Genomic DNA, 15,281 nt, shown 5'->3' with positions numbered 1-15,281 from the left:
CTTGAAATAGATCACTCTGTTTGTAATTACTCTACTGTTTATATATAAACAGCTCTGGCAAAAATTAAGTGACCACTGCAAAATTTTCAGTTTGTCTGATTTCTCTTTATAGGCATAGTTTTGAGTAAAATGTAAATTGCTCTTTTATTCTATAAGCTACTGACAACATGTCTTCGAATTTCCAAACACTAAATATTGTATTTATTTTCATAAAATGAGAAATGGTCAAAATAACAAAAAATGCAGTTCTTGCAGGCCTCAAATAATGCTAAGAAAACAGGTTCATAATCATTTAGACGCAATAATACTAATGTTTTAACTCAGGAAGACTTCAGAAATCAATATTTTGTGGAATAACCATGATTTTTAATCACAGCTTTCATGCGTCTTGGCAAGCTTTCCACAAGTTTTTCACACTGCTTTTGGGTGACCTTATGCCACTCCTGGTACAAAAATTTAAGAAGTTCTTCCTTGTTTGATGGCTTGTGACTATCCATCTTCCTCTGATTACATTCCAGAGGTTTTCAATGAGGTTCAGGTCTGGATATTGGGCTGGCCATGGCAGGTATTTGATGTGGTGGTCCTTCATCCACACATTGCTTGACCTAGCTGTGTGGCATGGCGCATTGTCCTGCTGGAAAAAAACAGTCCTCAAGAGTTGATGAACATTGCCTGAGCAGAAGGAATCAACTGTTTTTCCAGGATAACCTTGTATGCGGCTTGATTCATACATCCTTCGCAACGATTAACCTGCACATACTGGTCTGAAGTAACATTATTGCTAACATGTTTAGTGCAAATTCCTGTTCCTCTTAGTCCATCAGTTTGTTTATTCGGGGTGCTAGATGAGGAGAATTGGGGACACTATGTTAGGACTTTTCTATGTGAAACACTTTTCTTGGCTAGGAAGGTGCTGGCGTTACGTTGGATGGGAGGGTCAAACCCCTCTCTCAGAGCCTGGATTGACCTGGTGAACTCGATCATCCCATATGAGCAAACACTTTATCAAAACAGGGTCTGTATGGGCAAATTTGATAAAATCTGGGATAGATGGAATTCCTCTCATCTCACTATATCGGGGAGTGGAGGCTCGGTACCACCGTGACTGTTATAGTTGGAATCTATCGAGATGTATTTATGGCATCACAATTTTTTTTTTTAATATTATATAATGTACTAGGCAGCATGTTAGGTTGTAGTTTAATTAGATTGGTAGTGCTTTTGTGATATGTACTTTCAAGATATAGAGTTGACAATGCTTCTGTTCATCTGTTTAATAATTCATTATCTAAGCAGTAACTCATAGACCTGTGAAACTAAATTGAATAAACAATTTAATGTGTGAATTGCTATTCACTTGCAATTATTTTGGCAAACTGCATGTGTATTATTTTGGTGTATGCATAAATGTACATGTGGTTTCTCCTTCTTGGTTAATAAACGAATTTTAAAGATTAACCTGCACAATTCCAGCCTTGCTGAAGCATCCACAGATCATCACCGATCCTCCACCAAATTTTACAGTTGGTGGAAGACTCTGTGGCTTGTACGTCTCTCCAGGTCTCCGTATAACCAATAGATGACCAGGTGTTGGGCAAAGCCGAAAATTAGACTCATCAGAGATTACCTTACTCCAGTCCTCTATAGTCCAATCCTTATGGTCTTTGGCAAACTTCAGCCAGGCTCTCCTTTACTTCTTATTGATGAAAGACTTTTTTCTAGCTTTACATGACTTGATCCCTGCTTCTAGGAGCCTGTTACAAACTGTTCTTGCCATGCACTTCACCCCAGCTGCCATTTGCCATTCCTTTTGTAGGTCACTTGATGTCATCCTGCAGTTGGTGAGTGACATTCAAATAAGATGACGGTCATCCCAGTCAGTGGAGAGTCGTTTTCACACTCTGATGGTCTGTAGCTTTGTTGTACCCAATGTCTGCTGCTTGTCCTTGTTGTAATGGACTGCCATCTTAGAAATTTTAAGGATGGAGGCAACATGACGCTCACTGTATCCCTCTGCTAGTAAAGCCAGAATTGAACCCTTCTTTTCCTCACTCAAGACTTTTCTTTTCAACTCATTTGGCATGGTTAAAAGTTATTTTTTCATTCCTATTACTTTTGGGATATTACTAGCACTTGTTTTGCCATCCAGCTTGTCCTATTGCAAGAGGATTGTGAACACCACAGCAGGGTTTTTTTTATACTTACCTTCGTTAAATAAGATTTGGTTCAGGTGATCACCTAATCAGAAGCACATTAAGTAGAATGAGGTGTACTCTGGTTGGAATTCAAATGACACTGGAATGGAATGGCTGTCAGACACGTAGAGAAGCTGATTTTTATAAAACTGTGCAGTGGTCTCTTAATTTTTGCCAGATTACATTACATATATATATATAACATCTCATCCGTGATGGAAACATAACCCCAGTTGTAGTATTATTTAGGGTGAATGTGGCATTTGGATGGATGGCACTTGTGTATTTATTGCATATTATGGATATAGCAGTATTTATTTATGCATCATGTAGCATCGATCACTATTTATAAAGTACAGGAGAAAATTAATCTCTGCTCTTCTCTTAGGTCTTGTAAAGACAGCATGTCCTAAATGACCATAAATGCACATATGTGTTACTTTGGGGGAATCCTTGTAGAAGAGAAAACTAAACCTTTCTCTTCGTGAAATAGTGATGCCCATATTGCTCTGCGATTCCCTATGCCCTCTACCGGAATGCACGCCATTTTACATATATTGCAGATTATTCCATTGCTGACCATATTAAAACTAGTGACGTCATTATAGTCACTAACATGATGCACCCCAATGTATAAATCAAGTTTTTTTTAATTATTATTATATTTATTTTAAGGATTTCATTCTTCTACATTTAAATGAACACGTTTCATCTTCTTCCTCCAGGAGATAAACCTGAGAATGTACTAGAGACTTGTTACCTGACAGTAGTGTATAGTGGTGCTGGGTACAGATGATCCCGAACACTAGGTGGTGCTCTAACATTAGCTGATTCTACAACACAATTACCTGTGGAATTTTAGGTCTGTTAATCCACTGCCAAACTCTTATTTTTATGTCCATACATTTTTAGACACTAATTACATGACTGCAGGGTTCAAAACTAAGTATGGAAGGGCATTGTCGAAATTATGAGAAGGGAACAAACAACAACAGTGATTGTCAAACCTCACTATAGACCTCTAAATATTGTACATTGGTGCATACAGTAATGATGGTGCTTGGATATGTTGCCTTTTCTCACATCCACTTCTGATCCTATAATTATATTAATGGTGCATCCCAGAAATCATCATAGAATTTTTCCAAAATTGGTCATGTACATAATCACGTGAATTAGGAAATGGAGCTTGAATTACCTACAAATAAACTATCACTAAGAGGGAAAAAATAAATGCCATTATTGCTTCTCCTGTATACTCTGCATTGCACTTTTATGTTAAAATACTTTATCGTAAAACTTGAAAAAAAAACAAAAAGCATTTTCAAAAACTTTACAAACACACCATATCAAACAGCGCAGTTCACATTGCTAAAACCGGTAAACAATTGCCACTAATTTTCCCTCTCCCTAATCAGCTGCAATAAATCTGCAACACATTTGTAAAAATGGCCACATTAATATTTTTGTGGATTTTGTTTTTCTGACTTTATGACAGGCCTTTTTATTTATCACGCTCAGATCAATACTTGAACCTCGCTTGTTGTCAGGCAGGAAATCCAATAAAAATAAAGAATAAATTCATAAGATGTGAATAATTTATCGATGTGTACAAATTCTCCTATCACAACTAATAGTAATCGAACGCCATCTTACAATTGCTTTTCTTTTAATCCGTTTTATCGACCTTTGTTAATATATTTTATTCAAGGTAGGGGAATAACCATATAAAAGTCTAATTTTTGGAGTATAAAATATATCAAGTGTTAAGATGACTCAATCCAGACTGATTTCTTGTTTCTTTGGTTCACTTGTGTCTATGGGTGGTAGGGTGCGCTAATACCGGTAGCTTACCTTCAAGATTTGGGGGCATGCTTCCAAGGGAAAAATTCCCTTCTTTCATATAAACCAACAGTTCTTCTCCAGGCTCAATGTCTTTAATAACTTTATAAAAAAGCTGCATTGAAAACATAGAAAGTAAGGTAGAGTCAGTAAGTGCACGATAAACTCTACAGAACAATTTCTCAAAGTCTACATCTATTCGATACAGAGCTCCTACATTACATTCCTTGGGATATTCAACATTGCATTTTTGGAATGGCCAAAAAAAAAGAAAGAAACACAAACAAATAAAAATAAAATAAATATAAATAAAAAAAGACATTCTAGAGTCCGCTAACAAGTGCATAGGGTCTTGGAATATTTGAGCCTGACCGAACATACAGCGTGTAAAACATCATTTACGTGCCGGACTCGTAGGTCCTTCCGCATGGGTTAAAGCAGTATGTATAGCTTAAAATTGAGTGTTGAAATTTTTAATGGTTGAGTATACAAGTCAGAGAGATGTGTAGTGAGAAGGAATTCTGGCAAAGCTCGGCTTTGGGCGATATTCCAGTTATGGTGTTAACATAAAAAAAAAAAAAATACCCACAGCACTCTTACATGAGTGCAAGCGGATCTTTAACATTTAATGTGAGAATGGGGTCGCTAAATGAGTGCATTAATTTCTGCAAATAAATTGCGTTAAATGTGACAGGAGTGCAATGTATCTGCAAGGAAGATAGAGTGGAGGGAAAACAAACGGCATTTTTGGCAATGGCACAATCTTCCCATAGGACATTACAGCTCAGATTTAAGTATTGCTCTACGTGTTCCAATGGAATTTTTAGTGGTTTAGTGCATTTGCTCAGTGGCTTATACTGTGGCAAATCAACTGAGACCCAGATGAGGCTTATAAAACCACCACAAATGGCAGACTTTTTTTTTCTTCTTTGTTTCTACACCCTTATGAGAAATAGCCTATTACATAATGCAAAATATAACCAGAAAACTGTAAAAAAATAAATAAAATAAAAATAAAAACACAGACGTCAGACTGACTATTTGGCTCCAATCGGACACCTTCCGTTATACATTTTATAAGTCTTATTTAATAATTTATACCGTTATATGTTTTCTAATGCATTTGTGTATTCGTTTTATTAATACATACTGTTATATGTTTTATTATTTTTACCTCCTCATACATCCCTTTATACTTTTTTTTTATTTTAGCTGTTTATTTCGCATTACAGTTAATCCGTAGCGTTCAAGTGTTCAGATAGAATTTTTTAAACATTTTTTTTTAACATTGCTATGGTTACGGTGATGAAAGTAACAAAAGACATTGATATTTTTCTATAGGGTGGGATATTTATTGGCCTTGCCAACGCTGGATTTGCTGTATTTTACGTCTTACTGGAATAATAAACTGATGTAATTAACACCTCTCGCACCTGCTCTGATCATTTGTCGAAGTAACATTTTAAAAGACAATTTTCTGCAGCGCTAAAAAAAAAATTAAATAAAAAAAAACAGTAACTGTAAACTGTCAACAGCGCCGGTCTATATGAAGGGTTAATTAAGAGCCGCGCAACACCGTGAATTTCAGATGGTTCATACATCTTTCAACCTAATACTCGAAAACATTGTATAATATCCCGACCAGGTGTGAAATTAAAATCAAAGCACAGACTGCACCTCTAAAATGAACGGCCGGGGGCACGTCGTTACCCCCTTTTAATACAGGCAATGAATAGATAAGTAGCAAGTGTAAACTCAATAATAACAATCAAAAGGGAGGAAGAAAAGTTCCCAGATTTTACAGCCAACAATGTAAAATAAATATTTTCCTTTTTTTTCCTCCTCCCCCCCAATCCTTTAAATGGAAACGTTGTGTCGAATTGATAGTTCGTAAGACCCTTGGGTTCCAGCCATAATGTTCAACATCTGAAAAATATAGCATCCATTTGTTTGGCTTGACCACACTCAAAACACGTGCTTAGAAAAACGTTATATGGAGAACGTAGGAGTTTATAAAAATAACAAGCTGATTCTGTGTCACAAATAAAAAAAAAAATACAAAGTTAAATAGAAAAAAAATTGAAAGAGATTTCTTTTTAAAAGCTTTAGTTGTTTTTTGTGTAAATCTTGGGGAGTTTTGGCTAATATAGAAAAGTGCATTAATAGTTTATGGAGGGGGGATCATTTGTAAGTCTGGGGTTTCTCAAGCTGTGTAATGTGTCCCCCCAGGGGGATTTTAGCCAGACTCAAGGGGCTACTTCAGTCTGATAAATTTTTTACTCTATTAAGCCAAGAATAGACGTTTCTCTACGAAAGAAAAACCATTTAGGAATCATTTCCGGATGTTTGTTCATACGGAACCTACGGTATATTCGCAAACACTGAAATACGTTGCAGCGCCACTCAGGCATATTATCGGGTACATGTTCATATGCTACAAAAAACTAACACATTGTAAAATATCACATGGAAAGCAACAATGAATGCAAACGCATACTTATAATCCCTTCCACTGACATTTTACGTCCACATTGCAGATCCATAAATCTCATTCTCACAGAATGACGACCATTGATGCACAACGACCCAAAAGACGCAGTTTTTTCCCCAACACGTTTCTTTATTAGCTGATATTAACATATTCTTTAACTTAAAAAAAGGAACCAAAAACCGTCTGCAATTTGCAGTCCGACACTGGCATAGGATTTGCTTTTTTTTCAAACGCGATGACTGATTGTTTTACATGTTTCGAGCAATTACCGTAATTGCAGAAAAATTATTTACCAACTTTGTGTTTTATGCAATAATCTAAGCTCATATTCTATTTTTTTTATCTTCTGCTTTTGCCTTTTTTTTTTTTTAGATCAAATTTAGAACATTCATAGGAAATGGAAGTCAACAAAAAAACAAAACAAATAACTAATGACAGGATGTTTTTGTAAAATAATATGAAGATTCCTGACTGCAGCCTAGATGCTTCCATGGACACATTCAGCACTTTGCGGTGATGCTCGTGCTTTCTACTAAAGTTGGTTGTCATTAATAAACCAGTCTTCTTACATTTATAGATTTTCAAATCATAAGTAGCCACAAAAAAAAAGAAAACCTATCTGACCTATTCAGGTGGGGGTCAAATCATTTGACTCTTCCTTTTCTTCAGTAGTGCGATACGTTTAATGTGTATATAAGATATCATAGAAAAGTAATAGAAAAAAATGTGCAAAATAGGTTTATAATCCACCATATAAATATTAACAAATAGCAAACCCCAATTATTATTATTATTACTTTTTTAATATCTACATTTATGACGTATAAGTAGCAATCTACCCACGTAAAATAATGCGACGATGCAGTCACTATGTGCCATTTGCTACCGGACTAACTGCATATACGGTTTGCTCTGATCAGGTGCGCAGAAATCCAAACTAAATAGAAAGAAATTGACATTTTTCTGTTTCATTTGATTAACCCTTCGCATAAAAGCGGTTAACATTTTGCAAAGGGTTCTTAAAAAAAGCAAAAACAAGAAAAATATTACGTAAAGAAATGATTTATTATGCACCATGATTGCACCGGTGATAGTGCGCCATTGACTTTAAGAGCGTGCTTTATACATAGAAATTGATCATATAACACAAAACGCTTATTTAATATACGCCTGCAACAAAAACAGCGAAACATATGGGTCAATCTATAAAAAACACTATACGAATATATTTCCAAGCTAAATAAAGTTCAGCGTTAAGTTTCTTTTCTTTTTTTTTATTAAAGAAAGGGATTATTACACTATATTTCACAAGCATGTTATTTATTGAGTGTATGACAAGGGCCAGATGGCAATGTCCACTAGGGGGCACTCTCTACTCAGGCATTCTCCCTAGATCCATGCTAAAAGGTTCTATATACAGCAGAGGCTTCCACTTTCCAGCACGCTCATTTTTAACCATAGCTATTCAACGCAACTTCGTTTGTTTTTGTTTTTTTTGTTTTTTTTTTAACAAATCTTGTGACATAGACAAAAATATCTCGCGGGCAAGAAAATAAAGACAAATAAATAAATAAATAAGAATTAAAATATTCTAAAATAATTATATTAGACTAAAAAGGGGACTGAGGTGTCCTCACTTGGAAAAAGCAACGTGGAAACTGTTTGGAAAGTCAATGTTGCAACTTTCCCCCAAGTTCAAGCCGGGAAAATAAGATAGACAGAAAAGGCAATAAAATGTGGAAAAGTGACAGAACAAACATAAAATACACATCTAACCTTTTTCCTTTGTGTAAGGTGCACCAGTTCAGAGACCTGACTAGTGTCAAGGGCTTTCCAGTCAGCTATTATTGCAGAGTCTGTTGAGTTCGTTGCAAACACCATCCTTCATGCATTAGTGACACACACGAGGCGCAGAGTGTGTGTGTCTGTAAATGTATGTGTGTGTGTATGTGTGTATGTGTGTGTGTGTGTGTATGCCAGGCCTGAAGATAGTCCCTGAACTATCCTACCCTTTTGCATCATCACTTTATCTCTCCGAGGTGGGGTTTCATTGCAGATTATCCTACTCTCTCAATGGTCTGAGATCCAAGGCTCAGACACTCCCCCTAATCTCATCTCTCCAGAGACCCTGCCTACATTATGTCTGTATCAGAGGCTACAACAAGCTGCAAATCATGAGAGGAAAGAGGGTTTTTTTTTTTTCTTCCTTTCAAACACAATCCAAGTTTTCAAACTGTTGATACATTTTTGCATTCTTCTGCAAACGTGGAGAGAAACTGCACCGTGCGTCAGCGCCTAAGCCTGTACATAAAGTTTATCGCATTTTTTTTATTCAGAAACTTGACCTAATGGGTTTATAAAAATACATTCTTAAAAAAAAGTTTATATATATATATATATATATATATATATATATATATACACACACACACACCCATACATTTTTGGGTTTACATATGGATATGATTCCCCAAAGGTTGTATAATATAAAATTAATTATGTATATATATATACACTTTATAGGATTTATAGATGATTGTATTCAGATTGTGCCAATGCAATAAACGGCTTATCAGGAGGTAACTAAGAAAATATTATATTGTCAATTATTTTTTGCTTCTCATAATTGCGTAGAAAAAATACCAGGCAAATCTATATTTCAAATACATTGAACACCATTCTATCTTTTTTTATAGACATCATATCTAAAATGATGTATACTCAAGCTTCATGTATAAATAAGGAATATTACACAATTTTGGCATTGTTAAATTGACAGAAAGTTTTTAAAGGGTTTTTTTAATACAATCTGATCTTTTATGGAAAATGCGCATCTGACAATGTGCTTATATATATATATTATATATATACGTGAGCAATATTCTATAAAACTTGGCTATACGCCGTACTTCTTTCCTCTGTAAGGCATTATGCACGCGTTGCAGAATTGTCGCGTTTTTGTTTCGTTTTTTTTTTTCCTGCAGTTTTGTCCCAAAACCTGAAGGCTTTCCTAGTTCCAGCAAAGTGAATGAGATTCCTAAAGTCTCGTGCACACGTTGCTTATTTTTGCCCTGAAGATTTAAATTTGCGGTATGTCAATTCTTTCAGCGGTTTTGCTGCAGATTTCAGCCGTACTAACGTATTTTACGCTGCATTTTTCCTGCCAAGAGATGCAGATATGGTGCAGAAATTTACGTACCCTAATTATTATTATCTTTTTTTTTTTAAATTAAGTTTTTCAATTTATTATTTGGCTTCTAAACTTACAGCAACAGCTATTCATGCTATGAGACAAAAAGGGAAAGAGGTACATCCAAAGTATGGGAGCACCAAAAAATAATAAGATAATGAGAAAATACAATCTTTATTTTTGACATGTACACAAAGCAGCAAAAAAGACTTAAAAACAGTTAAAAACACACAATAGAAATCATGTCACAGTCATTTAATACTAACATTGTGACTCTCCCACAATAGAAATCATGTTTCCAATACTTCAGCTATTCATGCTATATAAATTGTATAAATATGTATCTATATATAGATATATACGTGTATATATACATATATATTTCAATATATAGATATATATCTGTATATTGTGTGTATATACATATATACACTATAATCCTCTTCTGATTGCCCCCTCTATAGAATCTAATCATTTGTACAGTTCATTTAGACCCATGAAAGCCTAAATGGCTTGTCCATAAGAAAACACAACAGAATAAATATTGAAAAGGTAGGTTTGGTTAATATCATTTCATGGTTTCTATTAGTAAAGGAAGTAAAGCGCATTATTTTATTGGCGTAATATAACTTCATTCAATTCAGTGTAATGATAAAGAGATTGGAAATGGTCTACTGTTATCTAAGGATTTCCCGTTTCACCTGTCATCTGTGCAAACAAAGCAAAGGGCTTTAAACGTTAATTGATTATTTACTTCTGAAAATGTCCCATATGTTTGCTCAAGCACTTTGCAGCAGAATCAGTTTTTTTTTTTTTGTAACCCAGTACAGAAAGGCTAATGCCTAGCTGTGTTCCACTCATGTAGATTATGACTTCTTGCATGAAACAATAAAATCACCTCTGTGTAAGGGAAGTTTCACACGTCCAGATAATTCCGGTACCGGTAAAACCGGTACCGGAGCTATCCGTGTGTCCGTGTGCATACGTATGCCATCCGTGTTACATCCGTATGTCCGTGTGTACCATCCATGTGCTGTCCATATGCTGTCCATGTTTTTGAAAAATTATTTTCATTTTTAACCCTTTGACTTTTAAAAACGCACACGGACAGCATCCGTGTGCGGTACGTGTTTACACGGACCCATTGACTTGTATGGGTCCATGTGATCCCTGCTGTTGCACAAAAACGGACATGTCAGCGTGTTTTGCACATGGACACACGGTCCGTGAAAACACGCTGACATCTGCATAGACACATTCATTCGAATGTGTCTACGTGTGTCAGTGTCTCCGGTACGTGAGAAAACTGTCACTACACGTACCGGAGACACTGTGGTGCCCTAAAAGCCCCATGCTTAGACACTGTGATGGTAAAAAAAAAATGGAGTGGGAAGGGAGCACTGAACAAATGGCACCTTATGGCAAAAAAAAAATAAAAAATCACATTTACTTTGTTTTAGCAATGATGCGGTGTCAATATTACAATAAAAAAGGTGCAAAAGTAAATAAATGAATGAAACTCTACTAAAACACTTCTATATAAATGCATAATAAAACGTATAGCACCAGCACCCTCTGGGTGTGCATGCAGACATCATACAGAATCAAATAAAGTATCAGCATACTTTTTTGTTAGCTTAGTTTTGCCTAAAACAAAAATAAATAAAACTATAGTCAATTACACACCATATTTCTCGTTATTCCGGGGAATCACAGATAACAGAGTCCTGAAGTATGACACAATGTACAATTTAGTAAATTCTATATTTTTTCTTTGTTTCTATCACATATTTATTCTGAAGGAGGTGTTAATTTATTATGGCAGTCGTTATCTGTTATTACAGGAAAACCTTTGTAATAAAAAAGTGAAATAACAATTGAAGAAGTAGATGAGAGGAATCAGCACTAAAGTTGTTGAGTGTTTTTTCTTTGTTTTGTTTTACCTAGGAAGCCATCATAGGTTCTGGTTAAAATATCTTTGTGTTATTTAGTGAGATTATTTAAGTTAGAAATGATTTGTACTCGAACATTTTCATTTTATAATATTTTTTCTAATTGAATATTTTAAATGTTAATTATTAAAAAAAAAAAAAATTAGGAGTAGATATCCATGTCTTTTTTTTTATTCTGCAGGCATCCAGATAGAATTCGCACCACAAGCTGACCATGGATATTGAATTGCTCTTAACAAAAGCCTCACTTCCTGTCAGCCCACGTTGCGAAAGGTCCAGACATCTGGGCACAAGAGTGGCCCGTTCCTCCATCCTAGCTCTGAACAGAGAGAGGAAGAGGTGGAGGCTGCTCCCAGGGTCCTGATGTACTTTCCTTTGTCTTAATCACTAGGAACAAGAATGTATATTTTCTTCAGGGCCGATGGAGAAAGCTGGTGCTTGACGGTTTAACAATCACTTGCATTGTGTTTTTCTAGCAATACAAGTGTAGGTTATTTGTATTGTCTGCTCGGCCAAACGAGCCATTGTGGAGAAATGACTTCACAGGAGCGATTGTAAATATGATTATGATCTTGGCGCTCGCATTATCAACTTTTATATTTACTGCTCCATGATGTCACTTTGGTTCCCGTAACTTCCATATTAACTCTTTTGTGCAAGCATGAATCTAGATCATACCCTATTGATTTTACCTAGGATGATCCTCTTGCTATCTGAAGGTTATAAATGTATGGAGTAAGACTGGCATTAAACTTAGTCATTGTCTAAATGTTAAAAAAGCAAATAAATAGGTGGACTTAAAAGGAACCTGATATTTGAGTCATGCTGCCCAAATTCAGGGCAGCATGAATCAGAGCGTAAGAAACAAAAAACCCAGTTGCATATTAACTGCAGGATTGAACATACACCGAAGTGTAACCACTATTACAAAAAAAGCCAACTCCAAGACAAACTAAGGAATAGGAGGAAACAGAGTATGAGATTAAAATGGTAAATTTGTATTATTAAACAAGTATTATAAGAGTAAAGGCCCCTTTACATTTAGTGATGCACCAGCGATCCCGACCAAGATATGACCCGGTCAGGATCGCTGGTGCATCGCTAAATGGTCGTCAGTGAGCTGCCAAACAGGCAGATCTCACTAGCGATGCAGCAGCGGTTGGCGATCGCTCTTACCTTTCAGATGCGGCAAGGGTGTCCGTCTTCCGCTTGCGTCCATGACTCGCTCGTCAGCGCCAGCAGAAAGCCGACGATGAGAAATGGACCAGGCTGATCTCGCGCGATCAGCGATAGCCAGCGGGCGAGCCGGTCGGAGGTAAGTATCACATGTAGCGATATCGCTAGCAATATCGCTGCTGCGTCATAAAATCGGTGACGCTTTAGTGATATTGCTAGCGATATCGCTACATGTAAAGCCCCCTTTAGAGCAATCATGAAAATAGATAAGTAAAGGACAAGCAAATGGTCAAAAGCATGAAAAAATCACAAACACACCATGTCGAGTAACATGTGTGTGAGTTGTACTAGGGGCAAAAGAGACCCACCACCATCCCATTAATCAATGGCTAAGTACGGCAAAATAGACATCAATGTGAGGTGGGGACTAAATATCTTACCAAATGATGGAGAGAGTAAAGGCTGGCCCAAGGTATCGGATGACAAGGCCCCGACGCGCATTTTGCATATATAATGCCGTTTTTTCAAGAGTATCCCCTAGTAACTGGTCCAGTATTGCCTACTTCTTCCTTCTCCAGCTGACTGACAGGTTTGTCCCTATGTACACACATGGGATAGACCTGTCAATCAACTAGAGTGAAGGAGCCACCTGGGGGCTAAAATCTAAAAAAAAATATAGAAAGTGTCTGTCTTGTCTGCAAATTGTCTCTTCAGAAAGGACTAGAAGTCTACTGCCACTTATAGGAAGTAGCAATCCTAAAAGTCAATATTGACCCTCTAACGAGCCTTGTCACATGACTTAGGATAAAAGCCAAAACTAAAATCTAGATTTGCAGACACTGTGTTTCGGGCTATTGTCCCTCATCAGTGTAAAGTGTAAGATGTTGTTTGGCTGGGTGAGAGGCGTTTGACTGGGATCAAAAGGGTAACGTTTCTCTTTGCAGAGAATGACATGTCAAACCTGACATGCCGAGGTGAGGAGACATTTAAGCCGCAATGCTCCTCTGGGAAATATGCAAATTCTTACTTCAGAGAGGAAGAGAACTAAAACTACAGCCACATATAGGAAGTTTCAATCCTAAAAGGCAATATCGACTCTCCAGTGAGCCACCAAAACATAGTGTCTGCAAATTGAGATTTTGGCTTTGATCCTAAGTCATGTGACAAGGCTCGTTGGCGAGTCGATATTTACTTTTAGAATTGCTAGCGTTCTAGCCCCCTTCCTGTCTTCTTGTCTGGTCATTGGAAAAGTGAAATTTCCAAATTTCAATAATATGAGTATGCAAATTGCCTCTTCAGAAAGAAAGAGGACTTTTACTCTACAGCGCCACCTATTGGTAGTAGCGATCCTACAAGTCACAATCAACCCTTTAACGAGTCTTGTAGTATGACTTAGGATACAAGCCCAATCAGAATCTCAATTTGCAGACACGGTGTTTCGAGCTGTTGGCTCTCGTCAGTGCAAAGTATGAGATCTGATTTGGCAAGGTGAGAGGCTCTGGACTAGGGTCTAAGAAGTAAGGTTTCTCCTTGCGGAGAGTGACATGCCAGCTGTGGCTTGTCAAGGTAAGGAGACTTATTCGCCGTGCAATGCTCCTCTGGGAAAATAATATGCAAATTGCCTCTTCAGAAAGAAAGAGGACTTTTACTCTACAGCGCCACCTATTGGTAGTAGCGATCCTACAAGTCACAATCGACCCTTTAACGAGTCTTGTAGTATGACTTAGGATACAAGCCCAATCAGAATCTCAATTTGCAGACACGGTGTTTCGAGCTGTTGTCTCTCGTCAGTGCAAAGTATGAGATCTGATTTGGCAAGGTGAGAGGCTCTGGACTAGGGTCTAAGAAGTAAGGTTTCTCCTTGCAGAGAGTGACATGCCAGCTGTGGCTTGTCAAGGTAAGGAGACTTATTCACCGTGCAATGCTCCTCTGGGAAAATAATATGCAAATTGCCTCTTCAGAAAGAAAGAGGACTTTTACTCTACAGCGCCACCTATTGGTAGTAGCAATCCTACAAGTCACAATCAACCCTTTAACGAGTCTTGTAGTATGACTTAGGATACAAGCCCAATCAGAATCTCAATTTGCAGACACGGTGTTTCGAGCTGTTGGCTCTCGTCAGTGCAAAGTATGAGATCTGATTTGGCAAGGTGAGAGGCTCTGGACTAGGGTCTAAGAAGTAAGGTTTCTCCTTGCGGAGAGTGACATGCCAGCTGTGGCTTGCCAAGGTAAGGAGACTTATTCGCCGTGCAATGCTCCTCTGGGAAAATAATATGCAAATTGCCTCTTCAGAAAGAAAGAGGACTTTTACTCTACAGCGCCACCTATTGGTAGTAGCGATCCTACAAGTCACAATCAACCCTTTAACGAGTCTTGTAGTATGACTTAGGATACAAGCCCAATCAGAATATCAATTTGCAGACACGGTGTTTCGA

The 15,281-nt window shown here is 37.0% G+C and overlaps 1 protein-coding gene across 5 annotated transcripts in view; it reads right to left on the bottom strand.

The window, feature by feature from the left end:
- Positions 1-15,281, bottom strand: part of PRDM16 (PR/SET domain 16) — an 842,524-nt gene that overhangs the window by 67,248 nt on the left and 759,995 nt on the right. For 2 of the 5 annotated variants that reach the window (XM_073561694.1, XM_073561696.1), the window contains exons 1-2: positions 8,305-8,552; positions 4,050-4,152 (exon numbers count right to left, since the gene is read on the bottom strand). In XM_073561694.1, the coding sequence (XP_073417795.1) occupies positions 4,050-4,152; positions 8,305-8,409 (208 nt within the window). In that variant the 5' untranslated portion in view covers positions 8,410-8,552. Of the gene's footprint in view, positions 1-4,049; positions 4,153-8,304; positions 8,554-15,281 lie in introns of those variants that run through there. The other 3 variants (XM_073561695.1, XM_073561697.1, XM_073561698.1) reach the window with 3 other exon arrangements.

This window comes from Dendrobates tinctorius, unplaced genomic scaffold (genome assembly GCF_039654945.1).
Source record: "Dendrobates tinctorius isolate UK_male_01 unplaced genomic scaffold, ASM3965494v1 ptg000326l, whole genome shotgun sequence".
Lineage (NCBI taxonomy): Eukaryota > Metazoa > Chordata > Amphibia > Anura > Dendrobatidae > Dendrobates > Dendrobates tinctorius.
This window is presented reverse-complemented; position numbering and strand designations above follow the sequence as displayed.